Source organism: Zosterops lateralis (assembly GCF_965231275.1).
Source record: "Zosterops lateralis genome assembly, chromosome: 13".
Classification (NCBI taxonomy): Eukaryota; Metazoa; Chordata; class Aves; order Passeriformes; family Zosteropidae; genus Zosterops; species Zosterops lateralis.
In genome coordinates this window covers 18,431,811-18,451,737 of record NC_139773.1, presented here as the reverse complement: position 1 = coordinate 18,451,737, position 19,927 = coordinate 18,431,811, and the positions used below count along the sequence as shown (strand labels likewise).

At 43.1% G+C, this 19,927-nt stretch overlaps 1 protein-coding gene across 2 annotated transcripts in view; it reads left to right on the top strand.

Annotated features, from left to right (window-relative positions):
* Positions 1 to 19,927, top strand: part of MEGF11 (multiple EGF like domains 11) — a gene marked incomplete at its 3' end in the record, with an annotated part of 185,586 nt that overhangs the window by 135,680 nt on the left and 29,979 nt on the right. For both annotated transcript variants that reach the window (XM_083870602.1, XM_083870603.1), the window contains exons 11-13: positions 13,675 to 13,821; positions 16,421 to 16,555; positions 19,755 to 19,883. In XM_083870602.1, the coding sequence (XP_083726728.1) occupies positions 13,675 to 13,821; positions 16,421 to 16,555; positions 19,755 to 19,883 (411 nt within the window). The remainder of the gene's footprint in view (positions 1 to 13,674; positions 13,822 to 16,420; positions 16,556 to 19,754; positions 19,884 to 19,927) is intronic.

Below are 19,927 nucleotides of genomic sequence, written 5' to 3'. Positions count from 1 at the left end.
TGAGACAAGATCAGCTGAACTTGCCCATATTTAAATCACTCGTGATGGTGACAATAATTGGCATTCATTAAATTTGTATTCAGATGAGTTGAAGATGGCTCCAAACCAGATGTTAGCCTTCTGTAAAAGCATCCTCAGGAGGGATGCAGATCATCCATAATCCTGCAGAGTTTTTCTCCTTGAACTGCCCTTTCCACAGGGGTGTAGTTGTGGGACAGTGAATCCCAGAACCATCATCCCTGGGATGCAGACAGAGCATTTCTGATGAGTCATTACAGCTGCTCCATGATACAAAACTCAGCTTTTTCCCATTTTCCAATGGTTCTTGTCACAGGACAGTTGCAGAGAGCAGATTAATGCTGGTTTGACAGAGCTCTTGTGATTACACAGCAACAGAGAGGAATATTCAGTGGAGTTGGAGAGTCCAGGCTGGAGTTCTCAGTACAATTAGACCTGCACTTGACTCCACACTGATGTTCTCTTTGACAGCAGTAAGGGGCAAGTTATTGACCCAACCATTTCACACTTTGCTGCCTAAAATGCTGGTTAATCTCTCTCTGCTCTCTGTTGAGGCCCTGGGTGGAAATAAAGTTGTGTTCCATATACTGCAGAACCACCAGTGGCACTGACAATCAAAATGTATTTATATTAACAGCAAGTCTTTTGGAAAATTTAATTGTTTTTCAAACAAGTATAAGTTGGAAGGAAGCATGGAGCAAGGCAGGATGATGAGGCAGCAAACATTTGGGATACTGTCACCTTTCTCATTGATTTATGCCTTAAACCAACACATGCCTTCTGTTTCTGATGGAGAGGGCATCCCACAGCAGCCCAGCTCCCAGGAGCATGAAGCAAAAGCAATGAAATTATCCCTATAACATGCAATGGAAATAATCTTTAAAGAACTAAATAAAATGTAAAATTACTAAGTTCTACATCTTGTGTACAACAAAGCTGCTTTTCGAAGATACTGGGCATGTATCCCTGAAAAGAACATTTTTTTCCCCAAGAAAATCTATTTTATAGGCACACTTGCATCCCCTCCTTCATTCTCTTGCCTTCCTCACTGGCTGGGCTGTATTTATCTTTCTCTGAGCCTCCTTGCCTTCAATATATCCATCTATCAGGCTTTAAAAGTCTACTGTTCATTATTGATGATCAGCAGAGAAACAGCTGGTGGGTTTTCCTGTAGTCACTGTGAGCTTCTTCAAGGCAAAAAATGGCTTTTAAAAGCACAGTAATTTGAAGAGAGATATTTATACACACCTATTCTAAAAGTTTATTACACATCTTCTGGATGTTCCAGAGGAAACTGCAGGGAGTGACCTTTGCAGGCAATGCAGACTGAAGGTGTGGCTTTTTCTCAAAGGCATTGGCAGCAAATACTTTGTGCTTACTCTCATGCACATCTGTAAATGGACATCAAATTCAGATACTAATTAATTAAAGGTAAAGATAATTTCTGATGTCCTTCTTTTAATTTGCATTTGGGCAAGGTAAGTGTACATTAACTTGGAGGGGATTTGCTGCAGCCTAAGCACTTTATCCATCAATGTGCTCCTGCAAGTCTGGAATTCTTCTCTTCAGGATCACATTTCAGGGAGGAAAATATTATATCCATATCTGAGACCACGTTGGAGTTGAAATGTTGACAGGGCCCTGCAAGGTGGAAATGTTGATAGACAGAACCAACACGTGTTTTGTCAATTCTATTCCAATGTTTTTTCCACTTGGCTTGGCACCAGACACAAGGATAAATTCTGCTCATGCCAGGTTGAAAGTATGTAATTTAAGAAACTCTTCAGCTAGATAATTATGTTTTCATCTTAAGGAGTATGGCATCAGTGAAAGATTAATCTTATCTGCAGTTGTTGTAAACTGGGCCATGATGTGTATTGCCGTGCATTTTATTAATACGAGGTGATAAATAATTCAGGCTGAAATTTTTGCTTTCTGATTTTGGTACTAATTAAGCATGGCCTGAAAAAGATCAGAAAAGTTCAGGATCATGGAACTTCAGAAGGTTCTCCTGCCCACTCACACCAAACATAGAATTCACGTGGCTTTCTGATCCTAATAGCCACAAAACTTCATCTGAAACAGCATATTCTGTATGTTCATCCCAGACGTGGGGCTCCCTCTTGATGTCTGTGTTTTATGTAAAGATCAAGGGGAAGATTGAACCCATTTTCTTTAAAGTGGTTTCAAGATGTTACTGATATAAACCTTCAGGGACTGATAGATGGTAAGAGCATGGAGGAGCACTGGCAAAAGAAGGGAAAAGTCATGTCCAGAGTAGCATGGTAAGTAAAAGCACTCTGCCATCCTTTTATTATATCATGACTGCCACCCAAGACTATTACTCAGGACAATGACCTTCTGTGGAGACCAGCTGGGGGAAGGTAATTTTCAGGAGCTGAGTGTCCCTGGCAGATGGGAAGATGATGAAGAGATCCCCACATCTCCACCAGGAGATCACAAAGCTGTGCAAACCAGCTGGATGCATAAATAAGCACAGAGGCAACAAGCTGCTCTGAGCTGTGCACATCCCCTTTTTGTCAGGCTCTGTGGGGAATTGCACATAGAATATTCACAGAATTCACAGAATCCACATGTGCAGCCAAAGGCAGGAGCTGGATCAGCTCTGGACATGGTTGTCCTGTGTATGATGGCAAGGAAATGGCTTGTCCCCAGCTTTTGCTTTTGTGCAATTGTCAATTGTGTTTTCAAGCTGGCTGAGAAATAACATCAATAGACCAAATGGTAAGTTCATAGAACTTTTCTTCTCAAACATGTGTTGTCAGGCCTCCCATCAGGAGCTGATATTATTTAGATGATACATGTCTGATGGGTAAAGTAAAGTGTTTGTTCCTCACATTTGTTCCTCACAGTACCTGGAGTTACTGCTGCAAACTCCCCAGCCAAGTACTGGGACATGGGTGTCACCAATGGCTTTGGAGAGAGCACAGTAAGAAACAGGAGCTCAAAACTGCATTGGCAAAATGCTCTCATGTGGTAAAAACAAAGTGAAACTTGTTGAAATGTTGGCCAAAGTCTATGACCTGCTGATGCCATGCAGAGCTGCATTTCCCTCCACAGGAAGGAAATGTGGGATGCAGGGACACTGGAGGCTCAGCCTTGCACTGGAGGGAGTTCTCCAGGTTGGACATACAAATTGTACCCTGGAAATCCAAACAAGAGGTGTTCATATCTACTGCTGGGTAAAAAGGAAAACTCTTGCTGTCAAAAAATCAAATCTTGATTGCTCAGGCTGTTTTTTAAGGATCTCTTTCCTCACCTTTGCTGTGCATTTTAGGTGCAGACACTTCTGTGCTTGCAGCTCTGTGTGTTCACAGATCCCTTAGAGTTCCAACACACCAGGCATTTGTTGGAGAGGTGTTACTTTATGAACACTCAGGTTGAAATGAAAATGCTCAGTGCTAATTACATTTGGTTAATTAGGGATCCTGCACACACTGAACCCACAGAGGGAATGGAAACACAGAAATGCTGCGTGGTAGAGCAGCTCCAGGAGGTCCTTTGTAAGCAAACAGGTCCTGGAGAAGCAGAATGAGTTTCCTCTCCTGGATGCTCAAGTGACAATGACAAGGTTATAAATTTCAGTTAGGCTCCTCTTAATTATTACATAATCTGCAGGTGGACAGGAAAGGACCAGCTGCCCTGGAGCCTTGCTGGGTGAGCAGGATGACTGTGCCAGGTGTAATGCTGTGGCCTGGAGATGACAGCTCCAGCCAAGCCCTGTGGGGATGCAGGATGAACTTCAAACCTTCCCAGCTTGGTCCCACCTCAGGCAGCTGCTGGCAGCAGGTTTTGTACCAGAAATGGCTTCCTCACAGGTTCCAGCTGGTTAAAACCATGTAGCCTTTAGCTGCTTCCCTCAGTAATCCTTCAATAATTAAATTAGAGCTGCTAGCCTGTCCTCTAATTTCTGGAGGTGCTTGACCAGAGCCAAGTAAGACTCCCTGGGAAGACAGACCCAGGTATTGCCCCTCCTGCCCCCAAGACCTGAGTCCATCCATTTTCCCACTCCCAGACTGATCAGAGGAGGAAAGGCACAGCCTGGCTGCTCCTCCTGCCCAGCTCTGCTCCTCCCTGAGACAAAAAAAAATGTGCTCTAGGTTAATTGTGGCAGGGTGTGTTTTGTTACCCTTTCAGCTCCTACACTGGCATTAAATGGGAAGTGATCTGCAGGGGGATATATTCCACTCCTCTAAATGCTAAGGTCAGTTAAAATCCTGTTTATCTGAATTCCTTTAATCTGAAATGCTGTCTTATCTGCATCTTGTTCTGCCTTTTTTCTTGTGTGGTGCTCTGGTTTTGCAGAGCTGCCGTGGTGATGATATCTCAGTTCCCCACTGAGCTGGTGTACCCAGGGGCTTCTCTCAGTATCCAAAGCCAAAGTTTATTCACTAGGTTTGAACATCCCAAAGATGTGTTGGGAAAATTAGCCCGGTGCTGTAGATATGAGATGGAAAACATAAAACTGTGCATCCCATAGTTAATAATAAAAGAAGCCCATATAGATTTTCCTTAATTAATCAGGATGGCAAACACAGGTATGCAAATGATGCATGCTGCTGAGGAACATCTCGTTATTACCTTGGTGCTTTACACCTTCAGGCTTCATTCCTGGCTCATAAGAGCAGCCTCCCTCTTTGCTGTTACGCAGGAAATCAAAATACAAATTCACTATCCTTTACAACCTCAATAACTTCCACACATTTCCTGCAACACAAACCCTGATTTCTCTCCTGGTGTGCAGAGCTCCAGCACAGTGGTTTTGGGGGTCTGGAGCTGCAGGATTTCCATGTGTGGGGCGTGAGGGAGGGATGGGGTCAGGAGGTGCTGCTGGGCACAGACCAGGGCAGCTCCAAGGGACCAGGCTGCAGGGCTGGGAACATTTGTAGGCTGGCAGTGACATCTGCACTGTCACTCAAACACAGAAACATGTTTCTTGCCTCCTGTGGACACATTAATTCAGGAAAACTGATAAGGCTGTTACTCAAGGGAAAGCCTTTTTGAATTTTAAAGCAACAGTGACCACTTTGATGGGGAGCTCTAAGGTATTTTTAACTTCACTTTCTCTGAGTTCTTTGCAAGGAAGTGAAAAATCCTTGAAGGAAAAAAACCCACCCTTTCCATAAAATGCATTTTGTTTGTACCAATATGACTTTTCTTCCATTGCAGCTGTATCCAGTTTATAATTTTAGGGCCAGATCCTGTCCTCTGCTGCACTGGGTTGAAGCCTAAATAATTCTCTGGTAGATTAGTAGATCAACCTCACCCATGTGATGATAAAACTGGGAGTTGGTTTTTCAGCCTATTTCCATGCCTATTTAAAATGAGAAAAAAAATCTAGGACTTGTTTCATGCACTTGCAGCTTTTTCACCAAAGATCCAGAGTGGTTTAGAATTCACAATGTCATGGCTTGACTTTTTTTTTTTTTCCCCATCAGATTGTTTCATACCATTGGTTTGTAAGACAGAGCCTAAAATACCAGAATAGAGTAATAGTAAGTTCCTATTAAACATGCATTTTCTAGATGTCTTATCCCATTATCTACACCAGATTTTGCATTTATCACTTCTGGCAGTCTTATCCCAGATTTTTAAATTAATAATTTATTTCTGTGATTATTCTGTATCCTTACATTAGCTTTAAATGGACAGGAAAACTAGAAATTTCTAGAGTCAGTCTAAAATGGTGCATTTTAGCCTGTCTCCTGGCCTCTGCCTTTCCAGTGTGAAAATCCTTTCCACATGAAAGGTGTGCTTACCCTCTGGATTCAACAAGTGCCCTTTAGTCTATGAATGTAAGATAAGCTTATTAGAAATTAGCTTTAATTTTTCATTGACTTAATTTCAAGTGAGTTGATAAGATTTTAATGTCAGGCTATGCTTAAAAATTCTCTCTTTGACAGGAACCTTTAAGGATGGTTCCTGCTGATACAGGGCAAATTTTCAAAAATATGAATTATGAAGTTATATCAAAGATTTCATTGATGTCCTGACATTAATTATGTCTGTGTCTTCCTTGGCAGGTCCCTGGGGGGCTCCTGATTTTCATCTGAGTGAGGTTTAGTTGTGTTTGTCCTGTGCCAGATTTTGTATATATTTCACCTTTTGTGAAATCAGTTGGATTTTTGCCACTCCTTCAGTGGGAGTTGGATCAGACCCTCAGACTATAATTAGCAGCTGCAGTAAGGCTCCTGCTAAACTTCAGCATGTATGCAAATTATTGCAGTAATAACCTTATAAACACAAGAGATACACAAGTTCTTTTATCTCTGTATTTATTTGGGGGTTTAATTTTGCTTAATAAAGGGCAGCTTTTAAATTTCTGAGAGAAGATGGAGCTTGGGTGGCATCCTGGGTGCTGCTAATTTAATGGGCTCTAAAAACACGAGACTTGACGCTCGAGGTACCCAACCCTTTTCCATTTTAATATGGAGACATTCTAAATATAAGCCTGGCTGTGTGTACAATAGTCACCTATAAATAAATGTGGGCGAGAAGCAGGGGGAAAAATTATTTGTGCACATTTCAGCAGACTAAATCCTGCCTGCTGGCATGCTGGGTGTGAAAGGAGGAGAGGGAAGAGTGCTCAGCAAACAGGCTGCAAGCTAAAATGAGGGGTGTGTGTGTATATTTATATATTTATATAGTAGAGAGAGACTATTTACAAGAGCAGGTAGTGACAGGTCAGGGGGGAATGGCTTTACACTGCCAGAAAGTAGGGTTAGGTTGGATATTAGAAAAAGTAGAAATATTCTTTATATTGCCTTTCTTATGAGGGTGAGGCCCTGGCACAGAGAAGCTGTGGCTGCCCCTGGATCCCTGGAAATGTCCAAGGCCAGGCTGGACAGGGCTTGGAGCAGCCTGGGATGGTGGAAGGTGTCCCTGCCCATGGCAGAGGTGGGATGGGATGATTTTTAATGTCCCAGCCCAAACTATTCCATGGTTCTGTGATACATTATATTGTTCACGAGAGAGTTTGCAGTGAAAAATGTAGTAAACACCTTCCTTCCCCTCCCACACCGAGCAGAAAGGGTGGAATTTCAACATCATTGACCACAAAAGGTTTTGGTTGTGCCCCAGCTCTTCTCAGTTGTTCTTCACTCATGGTTTCATTCAGGAGCTTGAACATTTCCAGCAGGAAAACAATCCAGGTTTTCCCAGTTACCAGTTCCTCCTCTTTGCCTGCTGATGGTCTGCTTGGATCTTTCCCAGCTTTCTCTTCCCTCCTGGCCTGAAACTGCTCCCAGCATTTAAGAAATGGGAAAGCTCTGAAGATGAAGCAGGGCTGTGTAGGGCTTGACTCCTTTTAGCCCCATTTCCTGCAGGTCTGCCTTGCCTGCTCAGGGCAACTCTTCCCCTGCAAGAGTTCACCCTGGGGAATACCCTGGAGCAGAGGGAACCACATCATCCTGAATTTTAGCAAACATTTTGACTTAGCTAATATCTTGTGAGGTAGATCCCTTGCCTCAAAAGCTTTTATTGCATAAAATCCCCGGGTTGGGTGATTCATACCTGGAGATTTCTCTAGATAATTAAGAATAGGGGTAGGATTAGAGCTCCACGGAGGTGCATTAGGCTCTAAGTGTATTACTTGCAGAAAAACACTTCCATTAATGGGTGCATAAATCGCCCCTGCACAGATGAGAGAAGGGACAATTTTCAAATTTTTCACTTGCTGCAGGGTAGGGCTTGTTCTTCATTATTTAGGACCAGATCATGGAGCTTTCATTTAGACTGATGGGCTGTTACACTCAGGAGCTGCCCCTCTGAATCCACTGGTGAACGATGCTCAGCGAGAGAAGGAAGGGCTCCATGGCATCAATTTGGGGAAAAAAAATTAGTGCAAAAAAGGATTTGAGTCCACCAGAGAAGTTCACAGATAATGTGAGTGTGGCTGCTGTTCTCTCTGCTGAGTAGTTTCACTATATAAAAACAAAAATAGCTTATTTGCAGACTAGATGAGCAGCCATCAATTCTTAATGTTTCCATTTAATTTTATGAGAGATCCCTTTATGTTTTCTTCTATCTGCTGCCCTCCCCACACTGATTTTCTCATTCTTCAGCATTCTTAAATGCTGAGCTGTCAGGAATTGTGCTGTGGTGCTTCTGACTGGCTCCGAGTCAAATACTTCAGGGTTTGCCTGAGATAAGAATAAAGATGCAAAAAGTGATGGAAAAGCATCAAGAATTCTTTTTGAACTCTTGTTGGTGCTCTGTGATAGCCCCTCTGAGCAGCTGATCCACAGCTTGGACAGTTCTTTCCTGTGTTCTTAATGAATTGTCTTTTACCTTTTAGAGAATGAAGCAGCAGAAGAGTCTCTGCTTAGGAAAGCACATGGACCTAATCTCAAATACAATTTAAATAGAATTTATAGGGGCAACAGAAGTGGAGCAGCCATAAGAGTATCAGGGAAAGACAAGAGAATAAGGTTAAAGAAAACATGAATGTGTGATTATAGAAATCCTTATCAGAAATAAATGTAGAAATGAGGAGGCCAGGGCTGGATTTGGGGTGACCTGGGTGGCCTCTGTCTGTGCCCCTGGGCTGGGTGGGGGATGCTGCCAGAGGGGTGGGACAGAGAGCAGAGCCCACCAGGGACAGCCCATTCCAGAGGTCACATCCTGAGACATTCCCAGAGCTGTTCCCACCACCATAAACTCCCTGCTGGCCCTGCCCACACCCAGCCAGCCCTGCAGCCTCAGCTGGAGGGTGTTTGCTGTGTTGTGGGCTCCTGTCAGCAGGTACAAACCATCACTGAGGATTCATCCTGCCACAGACACGAGCCACCAACGTTCCACATCAAAGCCAAACGTGACTCACCAAACCTCAGGCCTCCACGGCATTGCCTGCATACATCCAGTGCCTATTTTTGCATGAAAAGCACTTCTTTCCAAAGCTATTCAAATGCCAGAAATAAGAGATTATTATGACTTCATGTCATGTTGAAAGACAGGTGGAGGAGAGCACAATGTTTGTGTTGGATTCAAATGTCTGCTGAAATCATTCCTGTCATTCCTAATTGATGTTGCATCTGTCTTTAGATTGGGACTATTGAGGGAAAAAAAAAAAAAAAAGCTGAAGATCTTATTCAGAGAAATAATTACAGTTATACACTGGTAGATATAAAATTAAAGTACATGGGGGGGAAGGGAACTACATCCTATAATTTATCAAATTCCTACATCCCTGAAAAATAATTAGATGCTGGGCAGTGTGCAGGCACTGCTGCAGAGGCTACTGTCAGGGGGATAGCAGTGGTCAAAACCAGGCCACTGCTTCTCATTTATTCCATCCATTTTTGCTCTTTTATTGTGTTTGGAGTATTAGTTTCCAACTATCCAGAGACACAGCAGCGAAACAATGGCAGCTTTATTAAGAGCCAGAGACGTAATCCCCAAGCACAAGTGCAATTGCAGGAGCTGGAGAGGGAAAAAAGGGAATTCTGCTTATGTCTGGCTTTCAGGAATTTATCCTCCAAAGTCCTTCAGCCTGATGTAGTTATGGGCAGCACCAGATCTGCATTACTTTGACAAACTTTCTTGAAGCCACTGATGATTGTTAATGGAAGCAGCCTGTGAAGGAGCTCTTCAATAGATGTCTCACATCCCAGTTGTATGGCCTGGGGACTTTTTTCCTTCTTCTTTTTCTTGCCTCTCTTCCTGATGCTTGTGTGGATGTTGGATTAATCCATCTCAGCTTGATTTGTAAATTTGGATACAAGGACTGACTTCATCTGATCAAACTTGAAGCTGTAAGACAGACACAGGTTTCTGCCAACAGCTTCCCACTGCCAGAGGGCAGGGCTGGATGGGATATTGGGGAGGATTTGTTCCCTGTGAGGGTGGGCAGGCCCTGGCACAGGGTGCCCAGAGGAGCTGTGGCTGCCCCTGGATCCCTGGCAGTATTCAAGGCCAGGTTGGAAGGGCTTGCAGCAGCCTGGGATAGTGGAAGGTGTCTCTGCCCATGGCAGAGGTGGAGCTGGATGAGCTTTAATGTCTCCTCCAACCCAAACCCTTCTGGGATTCTGTGATTCTCTTCCTCCTCTACCTCTCTCCCTGCTGCTTCCCTTTGTCAGGATTATCTGCAGCTCCACATTGGAAGATCTCTGCCCAACCAAATGGCTTCACCCTTGGGAGGTCTGGGCTGAGTTACCCCAGATATTCCCCATGTCCCAGACAGCAGCTGGTAGAGAATTGTCCTGGAGGGGCAGGAGTTTGGAGCAGCTCTCCTGTGTGGTTGTCCCTTAGATCAGTGCAGTTGGGACTGCTCTGGTGGGCTGAGTTCAGCCCAGTTGGTGTTTTCCACAGGAATTCAGGCCCTTAGGGCTGGTTTTCCTCCCCAGCCTTTGTGCAGAGGAGGTTGGTGTGGGGAAAAGGAGTGAAGGCACTCTGGGACTGTCTCAGCTAAATGCCGTGTACAGAGCAATCCAAAGGGAATCCCACTGGAGAGCAGCCAGTGTTTACAGAAATCCAATACCCCAAATCCCTACTGGGCCATGGAGAGTTTATGGCTGCTGTTTCACTGAATTAAAGCCACAGTGGGCTCTGCTCTTACCTGGTCTCTGCCTTACTGCAAAACTGCAGATCTTTTGCCCATGTCCAGTGGATAACTACAATTTTATAGAAGTTATGTGGATTTCATTTACAATTCACCCCCAGAACATTGTTTAAAAAGGTCTTGGAAGTGTAATTTTATACCAGTGTCTGCAATTGTGAACCACAGCCTCGGGCTGGCAGATAATTCCCTGGTATCCAGGCAATAGAGTTTATGTATAGAACTGCTTCCTGCAGCTTCGAGGACTTCTGATAGTTGTCTTTCTAATTTCTACACCATGCATGTGAAACCAGGACTTTGTTCATAAATTAGGAATCTGTGGTTGCCACACGAGGCAATACAGAGGTGTGTCAACTTCAGCAGTTTTTGTAGTCCTGGAAATTGAAAACTAATTGCATATCAGAAATGTTCATCAGCAAGTTCCTAAATAAATATTAAAGTTTTACATTACAGAATCTTGCTGCTTCACTGACTCTGACTGTAAAGTAGCTGGGAGGGATGGACTCCCCCTTTACACGCTGTCAGGTTAGGGAATTGTAAAATTAAGGTGCTTTTTCCAGCACAATTCCATAAGACTTGCATGTCCAGATGCAATTTTAACTTCTCATTTATATTTGCAATTCAATGCGTGGAGGAGCCTTCAAAAATGAAGTCTTCCATGAGAATTAACTTGGAGTAATAAAAAGCCATAAAAGCTGATTGCGGCACCATCTCGCTTGTCTTCTGGAAATGCACAAATAAATAAAGGCTGTAATAGGTGGCAGTGGCTTCTGGAAAGTTTCCTTTTCCCCCCTTTTCCATCTTGCTGCAACAATCAGCTCCACAATGACTCATTGCCTTCGTTAGGAGAGGGAAGACATCCCTCATCACTCATTACCAAAGGAAGGACTTTGCTGCTGCAAGGAACAGCCCTGGCATTCTAATTCAGGTACCTTCTCCCAGAAAAGAGGCAGTGTCATTCTTCCCCAAACTTTGGCAAAAGAGACAAGAAATAATGCTGTTTAATTGTCCCCATTTATAAATAGCCCATCCAAAATGACAGGATTGTAATTTTAATGCTGCAATCAGGAGGAAAAATCCACATTTTTCCTGTGTTTGCGTCTGAATTTTAAGTTCAGGGAGCTCACACTGAGACTCAAGGCTATAAATGATCATATATATGTATTTATAAACACAAAACACATTTATTTCTTTACAATTTATTGTCTGACTTTTTAATTACAGAGCACTGTGGATACAATACATAAATGCACGCACAAAACACTTGTTTAAGTAATCCAAGGATATATTTGATTTTGAAGGGAGCAGGGAAGATAGTTTAAAATAATTATTTTTCTTGGGTTTACTAATACAAATGTTCCTTGTCTCTTTTCACTGTCCCCTTTTTCAGATTTATTTACTTGGATATGAAGGACTTGAGCTTGTATTAAGTTTTTACTGTATTTTAATGTGGGTTTTATTAAGCTGTACAGAACGGCCCATGCCTCTTTATAAATAAACCTAAGATCATGTATTACTAGAAATCACATTTCAAACTGTAGTTTTGCCAGACTTGGTTAAGATTTTCGAGGAAGAGACAATATAATTGTGTGATTAATCTTCAGAAAAGGGAAATTTTGGCTCTGCAGTATTTCTTCCTGTGTTAACTTCAGAGATTTATAAAACCAACTCAAAACTGCACCGTAAGTGTGTTTCTAATGACTTTTAGCTGATTTAATAATCCTCAAAGTTTGGGGACTGTACAGATCACAGCTCCCCAAATGCAGTGCATTACCTCTGGCATCCTGATGAAGTTATCAGAGGAAATGATTGGGATTGTGTTTCTGCAGAGCGCTGCCCTAACCCAACCCCTGGGCTGCTTTGATCCCATTGTGCAGTGGGACATGTGCAGGGGTGATAAAAGAACATCTCAGGTTGGGGACAATAAAGAACATCACAGGATGGGGATGATGAACATCTCAGGTTGGGGATGAGGAACATCTCATGGTAGGAAGCCCAGCTGGGGTGTGTGGGTACCCCCCAATCTCAGGGCCAGGCTCCTGCCTGGATCATGCTCTTGGGAAAATTTCCAAGCCAGTTTCTGATCCATTTTTGCTGTTGTTATCAGTGCTCCTGTCAATGCCACTCCTTGCAGCTGGCACTGCTCTATATCCCTCAGTTCATGATCCTGCAAACCCATCAAAGTGCCCTTGATCATGCAAATCACCCTGCTAATTGCAGGTATTGCTATTGCCTTATCTCAGTGGAGTGAGAGCCTCTCGGTGTGCAGGATCACCTCCCTCAATTACATTTTGGATGTGACAAGCCATGGCACAAGGTTGTTTTTAAAAGTCACCAGTTGAAACCATGCCAGAAGCCTCTTGTTAAGTTTCCTGGCTGTGTGTTCCTTTTGGTGTCTCCAAGCTTTGCTCTTCATAATAATAAATATCAAACAAGCAGCCTGGGAAGCTCTGGGAGCTGGATTGGCAGGTCTCAGTCTCCATTTGACATGCAAATGCTCAGCCTGTGCTCACATATGGCCACTTGCTAGATCAGAACTCAGTTCATTCACACACAACTGGGGAGCTCTGGGTGGATGTGGGGTATGTGCACAAAACACCAGAGCACAGGAGTTTAAGCCAGGAAGGGAACAGAACACAAAATAGAGCTGAATTTACTTGTGTTCAAAAATCCAAATACTGAACATGTTTTTGCAAAATCCTGATTTTTCTTTTTATGGTCTTCCAATTCACAACAGGTAAGTAATCAGGCTTCAATCAACTGCCTATTTCCAGACCAGTTATTTGAGCTATTTTGTGACTTTAAAGCAATTCCTGACCTTCATCTCGTGGATGACATGCAGAGTTCCTTTCATGGTGCTGAGGACTGAACAGGCACCCACTAACACCTACAGAATTCACCTCTCTGGCATTTTCTTAATTTTCACTTTATTAAGCAGATAAAAGAGGAGCTGTTTCCTTCCCAGACTCCCTCGCTGGCTCTGAGAGACTGTGAGGCATCAGTCCAGCCGAGCATTCCTTTGATCAATGAGCAGAGCAAAAGTTGTGGGAAGCCTCTAACGTGTGGCTTTGTGTCCTTAGGCATCCACTGTGACAACATCTGCACCCAGGGCCGCTGGGGACCCAACTGCTCCATCTCCTGCAGCTGTGAGAATGGAGGATCCTGCTCCCCTGAGGATGGAACCTGTGACTGTGCCCCGGGATACAGAGGACCCTTGTGCCAGAGAAGTAAGATTTTTCCATAGCTGGCAGTAGCAAGGCAGGTAGAAATGTTTTTATAACACCAGACAGGACAAACACAGAGTTTCTGAGCTGCTTTAGCTTGTGGCTTCCTAAGGGCAAAAGAGCCTGAAAAATGCTCCTTCATCAAGAAGGCAAAGCTCTCCTGCACTGAGCTGTGCCTTGTGCTTCTTCTGATCTGCACCTGGAGGTCACAGATGACCTGAAAGGAGGAGCAGCACCTTTACAAACCGAAGCTGGCAGGACATAGATGTACAGGGAAGTCAGACCCATTAAACAGAGTCAGCCACCACCCATCACATAATGACAAGTGGATGAGCATTGGCATCAAAATAACAAGGCAATGTTTTCTTATGTGCCAGAAAAAGGCACACAGCAGCCTGAAATAGCTCCTGTTTGATGCTCTGCTGCTACATATTAAAATGTACCAAGCAGATAAAAATCCTCTCATTTGCTTTATCTGGGAAGCTGCATTTGCCCCATAAGGACCCCAATTCACTGGTCCAAACTACACCAACCATCTTCCCATGTAAACAAGAAGTGGATTTGTCTTTCTTTTCTGCTCAGCATTTCTTCTTCTTCTTCCTCTTCCTCTTCCTCTTCTTCTTCTTAACCTTCTCCTTCTTCTTCCTGTAAAACATTCTGCATGCCCAGTTCATACATCCCCTTTGATTTCACCAGTTACACTTGACGCTAGAACACACTCATCTCTAAAAATAATTTGTAGCTGACAGTTTTTATTTAAAGCCATTATAACAGTGACCTCTAGCACTGCTGTAGTTAATGGCCTATAAGCATTTCCATTACAAACCCCAATTTCCAGGTGCTTCAGCATATCTGTGTAGCTGTAAAACCTCTCTCCAAGGCTAAAATGTGGTGCTCAGAGCTTCAGGGAGATGAGGAAGAAAATGTTTTACAAATTTGAAACCTTAAGAGTGCAAAACTTCCAGAAGTTAATAGTTTCTGACCTTTCTGAGATGAAAAAAAAACCAGCTTAGTTCTATCAGCTGTTGGCACACAGGCTACAAGAGCAAACCTTGTGCCCAGTTTGCAAGGCCAGGAAATCAGGCTGCTCCCTGAGGATGTTTGATGAGGATCTAATGGGGAGAAATTGTTTTTCCCCACTGGGGTGACAGCAGAGGGATCCTGTGCTTTTGCCTCTCTGAGTGTATGGCCTGGGAATCCAGCTTGCTTCCACCTCTTGTGTGGGACTCAGACTCAAGAATACCTGGTGAACAGGAGGCCTTGCTAAGCTTGTTCTCAAAATCATCCACATTTTTCTCTTAGAAAATCATTTAGCAACAGAATTTAGGCTGTACAAAGTAAAGCTGAGGATGATACTGAAGATGATACTCAGCCAACCTGTTCTGTCTGTGTAATCAGGATTACATGAGACACTGGGATGGTTTAGTGCTCTTAAGCCTGCAGAAATGTCTCCAGGAATGATCCAGGTTGTTTTATAGCTACTGCATCATCAACCAACCTGTCAGCTAAGCTCCAGCTGGAAATGTGCAGTGGGGTAAGAGCCTGACACCCTCTGAGAACATACAGCCCAAGAGAAGATTCTCATTTGCTGGAAAAATAGAACAGACATGATTTAGTAACCACTGAGGCAGAACTATAGAACAGAGAATCGCAGGAGTAAAAATAAAAACATATAAAGTTATTTTTACTGTCACTTACTGCAATTTAACATTTCTTTGTGTTATCTATTGCAGTGAATGTTTGGACAGTGGATGCTTTTTCACTCTGCATGCTCTTAAGAAGCAAAAAATCTGCTTTTAGAAGAGATACTGAGCTGTAATCCCGACTCTATACCTGATGTACAAATTCTGTAATAATTTCAATCCAGGCAAAATTTAGGCAAAATAAGCACACAGTTCATTATGAGTTTACTCAGCTATCTGGTGTGATTACTGATGCAAGTCGGGTGATTTTGGATGGTGTTACATAATTACCATTAATAAATTCTGTTCATCACTTGGTGGCTGCTGCTCCTGCCATGAAATGTTTAAATGGCAGCCCCAGCTTAGCACAGGCATTGCACCAAAGAGCTTTTGGCATAGTTGTTTTGACACAAAATATTTTTTCCTAATACACCTTCTCTGATTTCTTGACTCAATTTCCATTTCCTTCTGAGTTTCTGTTGCCTGTACCTGTGTGCTAGTGTTTCTTTTCCTGTCTATCCTAAAATCTTTGGGGTGTGTGTTATTAACCATATCTGCAGTAGGCTGTGAGGTCTCAAATATCTTAAACTCCTGTTTTGTCAAACAGTTCAGGTTAAAGAGACTCAAATGAGTGTCCTGGGAGAGAGAGGCTGCTGAGAACTCCACTGTGGTATTAAATAGCCAAGTATTTGAGGAAGGAAGGTGGGGATGTTTGAACACAGGAGCACTTTTACCCAGAGCCTGCACTTTATTAGACATGGAACAATCCAACAGGCTTCATCATTTCAGCCATCACAAAACTGTGGTCGATAAATTAAGAAATAATGGTTTGAGATTAAGACAGACAGAGACTTCTTGAGTTTTCAGTGATGAGAAAACGTTGAAAAACCTGTGACAGCTTGGTTTTGTTCTGTTTTCAGTTTGCCCCCCTGGGTTTTACGGGCACCACTGCAGCCAGCCGTGTCCCCAGTGCGTGCACAGCAACGGGCCCTGTCACCACGTGTCCGGACACTGCGACTGCCTGCCCGGCTTCTCCGGCCCCCTCTGCAACCAAGGTATTCCCTGTGCCACCTCCCTGCTGGCTGGGACTCTGCTGCCATCCCCATCCCTTGCTTCCTGCCTTTTCCCCCTTGTTTCAGCAGTTTAGAGCCCAAGAAAATCTTAAAACGGGTTCTCGGTCACCCTCTTGTGATGCGCTCCTGTTTCATAAATAAACCAGGTCTGCCAGCCTGGATTGAAATGACTGTGGAATGAGACACCTGCTGTAAATACATCAGCATCCAATGGCTTCATTTCTCTTGCTGCTCAGCCTGTCCTCACCTGAATGTTGATAGCACCTTTATGTGATCTTTGCAGCAGGGAGGTGCCTGTCAAGGTAAAGGCCAGCTCAGGTGAACTATCCCAACACCCAGTTGTGCACAAAAACTCATTTGCACTGTGCAGGATGTGGCTGGGAATAGTTAAACCATGGACACAAGGGCAGGAGACAGGAAAGTTTGCAGTGAGGCAGAGAAGTGAGTTCATTTTCACAGGTGAAGGGGAACTTCAGCTTCCCCAAACACCCATTACCTTTCTGTACCTTAAACTCCCACATTTAACTCCAGGTTTCATTTCCATCCTAAAAATACCCACAAAATCACTCAGCCTTCTGCACTCTCAGTTGCTGGGTACTGCAGTGGGTATTTTTTACACAGATATTTAAAAGAAGTGATTTGTAGTGGCCACTGCCCCTGTGAAGTCACCATCCCTGCCAAAATTAAATGACACTTTCAATGACCTTCTTTTCAGTAAGTTGGGATTGCAGGCAGCAGTTACCCAAAATCATTCAACATAGATTAAGTATAACCATGGGATTTTTTTTTTCCTGTGCTGTATAGTCAACTAAACATTACACCAATTAATTTATTAAAATGAACGTATTTCAGTGAATTTGTCCATTTTATGTGAAACGTTAGCCAGATTTCAAAGCATAAGCTGGTCTAATTATCCTCTTAAGAAAACTATTTTATTTTTGCTCAGATGTTCAGCACTTCTGGTTTTACTTTGAAATGTTGATCTATCCAGCAAATTGATCTTAAAATATTCATGTCCTAATTAAAATCAATTTGTGTTGCAGTTTGTCATAATGAGTTAACATGTTAACTTTTTATTTTCTAGAAAGAAAAATCCTAATTAATTTTCCATTAGACAAATGTGAAATGAAGATTTCACTTTGGAATTTTTCATCTCCTCCTGCCATTGGCAGCAGGAACATTCTTCCACCAGCAGCATGAGCATGTCAGGAGCTGTGTAACCCCCAAAACTGCACAGGTTGATTCGGTTGTGCCAAGGATTCTGAGCTGCAAACAACTAAACAGCTGTTTTGTGAATATCTTTCACAATCATGCAGCAAGATGGGTTGATAATAACTTGTTATCACTGCTAGAACACACCTGACATCCCACAGGGACTTTGGGAGTCCCACTTCAGAGCTTTTCAAGCTAATTAACATCTCAATCTGTGTTGTACAGTCGGGTTGCTGCTGAAGAAAGCAGCATTAGGCCTTGTTTTACAGCTCTCTAAAAATGATTGAGACATTTAAAAAGTGCTTGGATTTGGATCTCACATCCTCATAAGAGTCACTCTGTCAGTCCACAGACAGGTTGTTTAAATTTGGGAGAACAAGCATTTTGTCATCCCTTTGTTCTGACATTGCAGAGGGAATCATCCCATCTCTCAGAGACAAGAGGAGCTCCTGTGGAGGAACCCCTCTGCCAGCTCTGCCTGTGTGACCTGGTCCCTTTGTCCCCTTTCCCCTCAGCTCTGTTTGGAGCACAGATCTTGCCCTGATCCATCACTGTTCCATGGTGCTGAACAAATCAGCTCCTCCTCTAAGGAACTCCTTTGAGAGTTACATTTTTGGTACCTACAAAGCCCAGCCTTCATGGAGGTGGTGTTGTCTCCATCTCCAAGATGCCACCAAATAATGCCTGGAGCTGGAAGGGAATGATGGTGTGGCCTTTCCAAGAGCCTGGCCTCACAGATCAGATCAGTTTTTGCTGTCTGTGATAGGAGGGCTCTGCTTTCCTTCTCTTCTTGTGTATTCTCTCCACCATGGCTGTGTATTGTGTTTAGTTTTATCTCTTCTCACTGAGGAACTGTTCTGTTTAGCACATAGTGTGAAAGCCAAACCCAACTTTATACACTCCTACAGATAAGTCCATACTCTATAGAAACACAAGCAGAAAACAATACTCTGCTGTAGTAAGAGCAGAGGATGGCATATTATATAAAAGCCAATGAATCACAGCTCAGGATTTCAATCTGTGGCTGATTCACAGTCAGGATAGATTGAGGTCACCTGCAGAGACTCCTTTTGAGAAAGTGAGAGAGGCTGAAGTGGTAAAACAGCTGCATAATTCAGGGAAGTGCCTTAATCACTTTTTTGACATCGCTATTATTTACCAGGATACAAGTCCAGTTCCATTTGTTACACTCTTTGCAAAGATGGACTGTATGTTTTATCTTGTTTTGAAAATACATCTGTTTTTGTCAGGGAACACAGCCAATAAGAGCCCAGAAATGAAACATTTCATTCGTTACTGAGCAGAGCTTTCCATCAACTTTAACGTTAAAGATTTCCAATAATTTGGTGGGAGGTTGAAGATCTACATGTCTATTAGTTTCCTGTCACTGTGCTTAGGATGACTCTGGAAAAAAATTAAAGTTTCTTTTCTTCCAACTTCACTTAGGTGGGCACACAGGGAGAGGTCCTGATTTTTTGGGGATGCAGCACATCTGTTAAATAGCTCTCAGTCAAACAGACACATAACATACATAAATATATAAATTTTTAAAAAATTCCTTGGAAACCAGAGCAGTCCCAGCCACTCACTTGTGGCTGCTACTCACTGAATTCTCCTAAATTTTTCTTGTTCTCTTCCTCTGCTAATGACCCCTCTTCTCTGTTTTGTCTCTCCTCTCGTCATCCTTCCATACTGCCCTTCAATAATTGCAATCTTCTGACTATATTAGCTTCATTTTCCAGCAGAAAAAATGGATTTTTATATGACTTCTCCCTATTGTTTTTACTCCTGAGATGCAACAAAATGGGCTCGAATACTTTCTGCCTTTTCTCGCTTTCCAGAAGAATTTTGCTTCATCAAAGAAAAACTGCTGTATAATTAATTTTATCTCTAATTGCTAAATGTCGAGCCCTGTGATTTGCTGCCATTCCTTTTGAAGAGGCTGCAGTGAAGTGCCTTGTGTTTTCAGTGTGTCCCAGTGGGAAATTCGGGAAGGACTGTGCCGAGGTGTGTCAGTGCACAGAGAACGGGACCTGCAACCCCATCGATGGATCCTGCCAGTGCTTCCCGGGCTGGATAGGCATGGACTGCTCCCAGAGTAAGCAACTCTGCCTCCAAACGTCCTCTTTTGGGGTTTGTTTA